The sequence below is a fragment of the Syzygium oleosum genome, unplaced genomic scaffold (genome assembly GCF_021117445.2).
Source record: "Syzygium oleosum isolate NSW1041296 unplaced genomic scaffold, Sole_v2.1 Sole_v2.07, whole genome shotgun sequence".
Classification (NCBI taxonomy): Eukaryota; Viridiplantae; Streptophyta; class Magnoliopsida; order Myrtales; family Myrtaceae; genus Syzygium; species Syzygium oleosum.
The window spans coordinates 7,030,189-7,039,792 of record NW_026607491.1 but is presented as its reverse complement, the minus strand read 5'-3'; the positions used below and the strand labels follow the sequence as shown (position 1 = coordinate 7,039,792).

General features: G+C 44.0%; 2 protein-coding genes across 4 annotated transcripts; one reads left to right on the top strand and one right to left on the bottom strand.

Moving 5' to 3' along the window:
• Positions 1-165: 165 nt before the first annotated feature.
• Positions 166-5,858, top strand: LOC115674969 (dihydropyrimidinase-like). Of its 3 annotated transcripts, XR_008816955.1 has the most exons (15): positions 166-423; positions 749-922; positions 1,619-1,670; positions 2,021-2,290; positions 2,378-2,589; positions 3,306-3,426; positions 3,704-3,792; positions 3,902-3,979; positions 4,073-4,160; positions 4,254-4,294; positions 4,375-4,427; positions 4,519-4,675; positions 4,847-5,045; positions 5,349-5,442; positions 5,525-5,858. XR_008816955.1 is itself a non-coding variant. In XM_056313033.1 (14 exons), exons 1-13 carry the CDS (start codon positions 280-282, stop codon positions 5,021-5,023), a joined length of 1,656 nt encoding a protein of 551 aa, XP_056169008.1. In that variant the 5' UTR covers positions 166-279; the 3' UTR covers positions 5,024-5,045; positions 5,525-5,858. The 3 variants fall into 3 exon arrangements, 2 of the variants coding, with proteins under 2 accessions (XP_056169008.1, XP_056169007.1); XM_056313033.1 differs by lacking the exon at positions 5,349-5,442; XM_056313032.1 differs by having other exon boundaries at positions 5,349-5,858.
• Positions 5,350-7,186, bottom strand: LOC115674982 (uncharacterized). Its single transcript, XM_056313034.1, has 3 exons — positions 6,888-7,186; positions 5,950-6,138; positions 5,350-5,640 (listed from the first exon to the last, which is right to left on the bottom strand). The coding sequence occupies exons 1-3, from the start codon at positions 6,903-6,905 to the stop codon at positions 5,593-5,595; spliced, it is 255 nt and encodes an 84-aa protein (XP_056169009.1). The 5' UTR covers positions 6,906-7,186; the 3' UTR covers positions 5,350-5,592.
• Between the last annotated feature and the right edge of the window lie 2,418 nt (positions 7,187-9,604).

The following is a 9,604-nucleotide window of genomic DNA, read 5'->3' as shown; positions in this document are numbered from 1 at the left end:
GCTCGACATATTACAACTAGTCTGTTATATATTTTTATCGACAACTCTATCGACAAAGTGTCCTGGTGCTCAATCATTTCCTACTTGATTGGGAGTAGACGAGTAACATGGTCATCCCTCCATGAACAAAAAACAAAAAATAGTAACAAGAAAATATCTCTGGCCCGCGCGCGATGTGATGTCCCAGAACATGAGGTCTGAATCTGGTCTGGTCCCCAATCATGGGGACAGTGATCCAAGCAGAAGCAAGCGGATCAGTCCTTAGAGTCAGAGGCTCCTATGAAATATCTCTCGGCCCCTCCCCTGCACGTCCCACTTGCAGAGGCTCAAAAGAGCATGACTGGTATGGAGTCGCGCCTCGCCGTGCTGCTTCTGGCGATATTATTTGCCACGTCTCTGACCGCTTCGTCGGAGTCGAGCCAGGTGCGTACATGCCACTGTTGCCCGCCTGGATCATCTTCTAAGTCGTTATGTGCACTTGGGACGTAGATAACTGTATAGTAGAGTTACCATTTTTACGTATGTATCAACGGTTTGAGAATTGGTTGGGACATTCACGAGAGCACCTCGTCTAATGAGTAACCGTTTGGTTCGGTTTGGCGAGTGCCTCGGGCCGAGAAAGAAAGAAACCGGTGCACCACATGAGCATGACACATGACCGCGACCGCTTTTATGACCCTTTTTAGCTGGAACAATGCTAGCCATTAAGATTTAGTATAAAACAAGTATGGTCACCGTGCCTGTGCAGTACTGCGATGCTGGAAACGGGTATGGAGAGCCCCAGTGCGGGGTTTCCTCGGAGGGGTCGCCACTGAAGATCTTGATAAAGGGAGGCACAGTGGTGAACGCTCATGGGGCGGAGGTTGCCGATGTTTATGTGGAGGATGGGATCATTGTCGCCGTGGAGCCTTATATCAAGCAGGTGATTTCCAGCTTCTGCTTCATTAGTATTTCATAACTTCTCAGCGAATTAGTCCTTTCCCTCAATTATAAGACACAACAAGAAAAAGATAACACGCCGCCTCGACGCATACAGAGATGCGAGCAGAAGTTATGAAAACATTTATTGGCATAGAATAGATTCGAAAGGATTTTGGAGACTTACGAATTCGAAATTGAATAGAGATAGTTTGTATTGGAGCAAAAGATGGGGAAGTGAAATGTTCATACGTATCTGGCCAAGAAAATACGTATGTGATTATGCATGTTTTGATTGTTAAGCATGCACATTGTGACACAAAGCAAATATTAACGATAGAGAATTTCAGAGTTAGCTTTCTTTTCTTTTTTTTCCTATTTTATAAACTTATAGAGGTTAGAAGATACTACTTCCTTCATGCAAACAGTTGGAACGATAGTACAATGTTCAGCTAAAATTATCGATGAATGTATATATGGTACACCAAACTACTGATTTGGTGGTTAGCACAGGTTCTAACGCTAGTTTCTTATATTTTGTTTCTCAGGATACTGTTAAATTTTTCAAAATATATGCATTTGGTCCGCGAACCTGTGATTGGTGTAATCGAGTCTTTGCTCTGTAGAATTTTCAATCGAGTCACTCGATCACTGATTTGGGCAAATTAAAGCTTATATATCTGTCGAAAACTATGAGCAGGTGGGTGATGATGTGACCATCCTTGACGCTACAGGGAAGTATGTGATGCCAGGTAGAGTTTATAGTGGCTCTGCATTTTTTTTCTTTGTTGCATAATTTGTATGCAGAAGTTTTTCAATACGTTATATTTTTTAAGTCCATAGAACAGTGTAAAGGGAAGAAGAATTATGCACTGTTTAACCTTGTATCTCGCTGCATTGTGTGCAAGATAGCCTGGTTCTGCTTACAGAAAGCTTTCTTGAGTATGTATTCACATCTCAGTCGATTGATTACACATCATGGCTTTTCTATGGCTGATTCATCGATTTCAAGGTGGTCCAAATTTCAGGCATGTCATTGCACGTGCAATTTTTTGCGACAATTTGATCAAGGTGGTTATCTGTCATCTTAACCGTATTTCAGGAGGAATCGACCCGCACACTCACCTTGATGTGGAGTCCATGGGGAACAAGGCGGTTGATGACTTCTTCAGTGGTCAGGCTGCAGCTTTAGCTGGCGGGACGACAATGCACATCGACTTCGTAAAACCGCTCAACGGGAGCTTAATTGCGGGCATCGAAGCGTATCAAAAGAAAGCAAAGAAGTCTTGTATGGATTACGGTTTCCACATGGTGATTTACAAGTGGGACGAAGTCGTCTCTCAAGAGATGGAAGTCGTGGTAAATGAGAAAGGTGAGTGGCAAGGCTGCTGGTGCTTGCGTGCGTGTGGTTCTCGACTGTCGATGTCCCTTTTCTTATGCTTCCGAAGAAAAATTGCAGGTATCAATTCTTTCAAGTTCTTCATGGCCTACAAAGGGCACCAGATGGTCAACGACGAGGTCCTGTTGCAAGGAATGAAAAAATGCAAGTCCCTGGGTGCATTGGCGATGGTCCATGCTGAAAACGGCGATGCCGTTTCCGAAGGCCAGAACAGAATGATCGAACTCGGTATTACTGGACCGGAAGGACACGCTCTCTCGAGGCCCCCAGTGGTAAAATTTGGCGTCTTTTCTTTTACGGCTGAGTGAACTCCAATTTGGCTTAGATTATAAATCCTAGAAAATCCCAAACTTTTTGTGTTCGCGATGTTCAGAACAATTAAGTTCTTTAATAGGGGAATGCAACTAGTCATTTTCTGATTCCAATAGATATGCAAACAACAGCAACACATTCTATTCCCGTTTCTTTTTTAGCATGGCTACTTCTTCAAACAAAGAAATCAAATCACAGCGTAACAACTTTTGAACCTCGGGTTAAGTTATTATAGCGAGTAGACTCGTAATTATATACAATTCATCCTGGAAACCAGTGTTTTCTTATATCGTCGTCTCCTTAAATGCTCGTCTTGCCTTTACGTCTCAAGTAAAATAATCTGCAGGCTTCTGTCAATAGTTATACCCGAAAGCCCTGCCCTTTTAGTTTAAGTGCAACAGTTCAATTCTAACTGCTAAATATGGTATAAACGCAGTACTGTACCATTCCCCGAGATGTTGTCTATCGTGAAGATTGTCTTCTTTAATAAGGAATAAAGATTCATGCCCGTGTAAGCTCAGCCTTAAATATGTGGAACCTCTGGATCTCTCAAATGCAATGGTATCTCAACTTAAGTCCTAAATCACACTTAAACTTCTGTGAAGAGAATTTCAGCACTTGTGGAAATGGAACAAGATATGTCGCATGTGTGTATCACCATCTTTTGCATTTGCAGCTTGAAGGAGAGGCAACTGCTCGAGCAGTTCGTTTGGCTGGTTTTGTGAACACACCTCTCTATGTTGTGCATGTGATGAGCATTGATGCCATGGAAGAAATAGCAAAAGCTCGTCGGTCAGGTACTTCATAATTTCAGGACGACAACATCTTTACGGAAATAATATGTCAGCAACAATATCGGTTCTTTCTCAGTGATCTCACGTTAACTAAGTTTTCAGACAATCATCGTGCCAAAGAATTTTGCTTCCATTGCTTCCTGTTTTACACAGGTCCCTCTTTTCTGTTTAGATGCTCTTCAAATTTCTCATTTTTCGTCCCTTGAGAAACAAAATAATCTTATTCTTTGTACAACCTAAATCTACAATCCAGCAGTCACAGGATATCTGTAAACTGCAGGGCAGAGGGTTATTGGAGAGCCAGTGGTTTCTGGATTGGTCCTGGATGATTCCAAGCTATGGGATCCCGATTTCATCACCGCCGCAAAGAAAGTTTCTGCTCTCTCATTTTCATATGCTCACTTTTTTCTTTCTTATTGTGATCCCAAAGCGCTTGTCATATAGCCGTGTCATTGAATTGTGCTCTTGGAATTTCAGGTATGTCATGAGCCCACCGATTAGGTCAGCAGAGCATGGCAAAGCTCTTCAAGCAGCTCTTTCGACAGGAATTCTGCAGGTTGCGCTCTAAATTAAGCCTACTGTGCGAAAATATTCAACTTAAGATGCGGATTGTTTTTCTGATCATGGATTTTCTTTTGCCGACATGCAGCTCGTAGGAACTGATCACTGTGCCTTCAATTCTACGCAAAAAGCTCTAGGAATTGATGATTTTCGAAAAATCCCAAACGGCGTTAATGGTAATCATAGGATGTCTTCTCTAAGTTAGTTAAAGCTGATCCAGCTAAGCTGTTTATTGTTCTGTCTCACACCTCAATTTGTGGTATTTGGAGGTATCGAGGAGAGGATGCATCTTGTTTGGGACACAATGGTGGTAAGAAGCTACTGTTACTTGCATTTATCTAGTCAATCTCGAACCTTTGCAACCGAAACACTGCTCATTAATGTTTGTAGGAATCTGGACAAATCTCTATCTCTGATTATGTCCGGATAACGAGCACCGAGTGGTATGTTTTTGTTTTGTTTCTTTTTCTGATGAATGAGTTCCAGATATGTCGGTGGCTATCTGAGAAACTTATGTTCTTTGAACACGATCAGTGCTAGGATCTTCAACATTTACCCGAGAAAGGGAGCGATCCTTGCAGGGTCCGATGCTGATATAATCATTCTCAACCCAAATTTGAGTTTTAAGATCAGTGCCAGGAGCCACCTCTCTAGATCAGATACAAATATCTATGAGGGAAGGAGAGGGAAAGTAAGTTTTATTTCTGCTAGGATCTCTCTCCATTCACGACTAACACATTCCATATCTTTCTGTCTTATCCTGCAACTTTTTCTCCTTCCGCCCATTTCTCCTTCTGTCCATTCTTAGATATCGTGACCATTACGAGCTTAAGCGCAACAAAATTGTGTTTTCCTTTTCCAGGGAAAGGTCGAAGTGACAATTGCAGGAGGAAGGATCGCTTGGATGGGTGGTCAGCTCAAGGTCGCTCGTGGTTCCGGCAAGTATGTAGAGATGCCACCTTTTGGTTATCTGTTTGGGGGAATGGACAAGGAAGATGCTAGATATCTCTCGTCCCTTCGAGCTCCAGTAAAGAGATGAAGATCGTGTGCATAACCTAGAGGTACTTTGAACTCTTAAGAGACGAACACGATATTCAAACAACGCATGAGCATGAACAATGTACAGGTTTAATATGTCTCTGACATATGTGAATCGCTCTCAGGCACTGGTGACTGAAACTGCTTAGTTATCATGTGGCTTGACACGTGAAGTTAGTGCCGAAACACTAGGTTTCCCGGAGCACTCATTGCTCTAGTACGTGTACTGAATGCCTGAACGAGTAAAGTCACGTGTTCAAGTATGGTATCATTTAGGTATGCCTTGTGATGTGACGCAACAAACGATGTATGTTTCGAAATTCCAGATTGCTAATATGCCAAGTGGAACTCGTGTTTGAAATTGATGACGGTCCGGGGATTAGTGTACTAGTACAAAGATTTCGTTCTGAATGAAAAAAGGTACATAAAACTCTGTTAGAGATCACAGAAACTTACGATAAGTCTCTACAGATGGACACGATCTCATTCTATTATTTTACAGGGATAACTTGCTACAAGAGAGCGGTCAGCTCTTAAAGACTGGCTTTGGTCGAAGGTTTGAACCGGGAATCACGGCTTGATACAGCAGTTAATGTAGGTCAGGATCTTCTTTTTCTTCTGCACGCAGTAAACATAGAAGATTAGAAGCATGCCATCACATCTGTTTCTCTTCGAAAAAATATATTTCTTCGTGCATCATCTGGCAAACGGATTGCAAGTAATTATTGCTAGTGAAAGTGCCGCCCTGCCTATTAAGGTCAGTGTGCATTTGACTGAAGGGATACAGACATAAAATGAGACGGAGTTCCCTGTTTCACTGAATGAAGATCACTTTCCCGAAGAGTATCGATGATACAGTTCTAGTTAGTAAGCTAAGAGCATTGACAACAGAGTTTTGCAATAGTTTGGAATTGGATGGTGCCTTACCATGACCGGGTCGTCCTGAGGATAGGCGGCCATCAACTCTTTCTCGTTCCCAAAGCTCGCGCGGCTGATGTCGCTCTTGTGCTGCTTCCTGTTTGCACGGGCACGAGTGAACACCATGGAGTAATCCGTTGCTCCCGGGGCCTTATGATCCCAACCCCCAAACTGAGGGACGGACAAATAGCCATTTTGCTGCAAATAGGACCGTTTTTCAAATCAGTATGTCTATCTTCAGGAGATTATAGCCATATCTTCTAGCGACCATAAAAATTTTCATGGCCCATTTCAGTCGATAATCTTCTTCACGGTATCGAGTTTTGGTCATTCCGGTCCACTTATCAGTTAAATGTCCTCTCAGCGAACGCACATTAACCAATCCCTGACCAAGAGTCCTGGTCTCGGGAGTAACTACTGCATGCTCCGCGACAGAAGTTCATCTATTTTAATTAAAACTAATGACCCAACCAAAACAAAACTACTATATCATCAGGAGTCTGCAAAATTATCCGACATTCTAGATTCGAGATATACATAATCATCAGCTCTTAAGGTTCTATTTGAGCGTAGTTAGGACGCTTCAATTCAAGAGGTATCATAGTCGATTCCCTAAACTTCGATCATATCCATGCTGATCATCCAACACCGCCAACGGCGATAATATTATTCACTGAAATAAACCCGGATAGATCTAACAGCCAACCCTCGCGCTACTACTGATCAGGATTATGACATCCCTTAGCCAAAGGACAGTAAATTCGTGAATTTGCCTTAAAACTTTCGGAAATCAGACCTTACAATACCAGCAGCACCGAACGTGTGAGAAATGAAACAAGGAGAACTGTCATAGTTAACCACCGGGATTCAATGACGAGTTAGTCATAGATGAATGATAATACGAAGTGATTCGTATCAATGAATATCTGATCGAGCTTCGGCCTTACCTCCATTCGAGCTTCCATGACGGCAAAAACCCAGGAGAGAGAGAGAGAGAGAGAGAGAGAGCAAAGAAGCTCTGGTTCTTCGTCTTTATAAACACGGGATATATAGAAGAGGGATGTCTATCCATGAAGAACAAGAATAGGAAGGCGACAAGTTGGCGTTTCCTCAGGACAAACGTACGCTAAAAACTTCATCTTGGCCCAAACAGATGTGCCAGCTTTTCCAAGGCTGTCAAGCCAACAGAATTAACGGCTTTTCCGTAAAAAGTTAGTTCAACCAAGATCACCCTAAAATCAGTAAAAAACGCACAGTTTTACTGAGGCTTTCCTGTTATAGGCTTTCGACGGCTCTCACGTTCCATCGAAATTTGACCCAAATTAGAGGATTCACCCTTTATTACCTCGCTAATTTTGGGATCGTATTTTCCTCTGTCTCTGGTTGGAGAAACCCGACGAAGCCTCGGGTTGATGCTTATATCTGTATCCACTTAATCGGGAAAACTTGGCCGGATAGTCTCCTTCGACCAGGAATGGAAGAAGATATCGTCCACAAGCTTTTTCTGTAACTTAGATAAGAAACGGGCAGGAGTCCGTCCGACTACATGGCCTGAACCCGACTTTGCTCGCGCTCGGCTATGTTAGTAAACCTTACGTCTTGATTTCTCTTTCTTGCATTCACTCTTTATTTTCATTGTTTCTGCGCGCCTAATCCTAACACACGGGAGGGCAATGAACCCGGCGTCATAGCCAGACTCAGATTATGGATAATGTAGTCGATAGAAACAATCCTAAACTTTGAAATGTCCCAGAAAAAGACATATAAAAGCCTATGCCAATGCAACAATTTTGGTCCAAACATCCCCAAGAGAGGCATATATACTTATGCCAACGGGACGATTTTGACCTCTGCTGCCTTTGTCGTCCCTAAGTGTCGTTCAATTGTTAATCTATCAATTCGCGGAGAGTCCACAGGGAACAAGACGAAGTCATTTTTGATTAATCTATGCAATGGAATCTATCGGAAGCAATAAAGAGCATGTCGGATCATCACGGTGATGTAGTATTGTTTCGCTTTGACAACTATTACCAAAAAAAAGGAGATAATAGCCCAAAAAGCCTAAATCTATTGTACGGCAGCCAAGTCGGTCTTAAATCTTTTAATTGTGTCAATTCAGTCCTCAAACTATTGCACGGCACCCAATTTAGTCCTAAACTTTTTAATTGTGCCAATTTAATCATAAATCTTTTGACAACTTGCCGAATGTAGTCTTTCCGAATAATTTTGACTGAAAATCGGGGGAAATTATCAAATCAGTCATAAACCTATTGTACGGCGGTCAATTCAGTCATAAACCTTTTAATTTTGCCAATTCAATCCTAAACCTTTCTAATTCTTGCCAATTCAGTCCTTCCGACCAATTTTGGCCGGCCGACGCTGACGTGGCAATTTTTTATTATTTTTTTTTTTCAATTTTTTAATCTTTTTTTTTCTTTTTTTTCTGCTTTCTTCCTCTTGCAGGTCCGGCGACCGGCGGCCAGCCAGAGGGGAGGGCCGGCGAGGTCGACCTCGCCGGCCTCGCTGCTGCTGAGGCGAGGCCGACCTCGCCGTCGCCTGGTTCGCGACGGCGAGGTCGAGCCTCGCCCAAATCTGGCGAGGCTCGACCTCGCCGTCGCGACCTGTGCGACGGCAAGGTCGAGCCTCGCCAAATTTGGGCGAGGCTCGACCTCGCCGTCGCGAACCAGGCGTCGGCGAGGTCGGCCTCGCCGTGGCCGGGCCTCGCCTCGCCGTCGCCTCGGTTCGCGACGGCGAGGCCGAGCCTCGCCAGGATCCGGGCGAGGCTCGACCTCGCCTTCACAACCCGGGTGTCGGCGAGGTCGGCCGCGCCGCTGCTGGGCCTCGCCTCGCCCCGCCCAGCAGCAGCGAGGCCGACCTCGCCGTCGCGAACCAGGCGACGGCGAGGTCGGCCTCTCCTCAGCAGCGGCGAGGTCGACCTCGCCGGCCCTCCCCTCTGGCCGGTCGTCGGACCGACCAGAGGAAGAAATCAGAAAAAAAAAAAAAAAAAAAGATTAAAAAATTGAAAAAAAAATAATAAAAAATTGCCACGTCAGCGTTGGCCGGACGGCCGGCGGCCACGTCAGCGTTGGCCGGATGGCCGGCGGCCACGTCAGCGCCGGCCGGCCAAAATTGGCCGGAAGGACTGAATTGGCAAGAATTAGAAAGGTTTAGGACTGAATTGACAAAATTAAAAGGTTTAGGACTGAATTGGCTGCCGTACAATAGGTTTATGACTGATTTGACAATTTTCCCCTGAAAATCGTGATGGTTTGGGCAAGGCCAGCCTCGTCGGCCATGAGCGAGACAGCCTTGTCCAGATCCAGGCGAGGGCCTGACAACCCTCTCCCATTGGCCGGCGAGGCCCTGACGACCCTCATTGGCCACAATAAGAAAAAAGGAAAAATAATAAATAATAAATAATTCAATAAATATTAAAAATTGTCCATGTCAATACCGGTCGTGCCATGTAGGACGTCTAGGGCACGAATGACAACATTTCTCTTTCCCGGCCCTATTTTTGGCTAAAAATTAAAAAATCTATTTCTTTTTCTCGAACGAGTTTCTGAGCAAAAAGTAACGTTTGATAACGACACAAAATTTTTATTTCCAGAATAGAATTTTATTTGATAACGACGCAAAATTTCTATTCCCGCCGGCCAGTGAG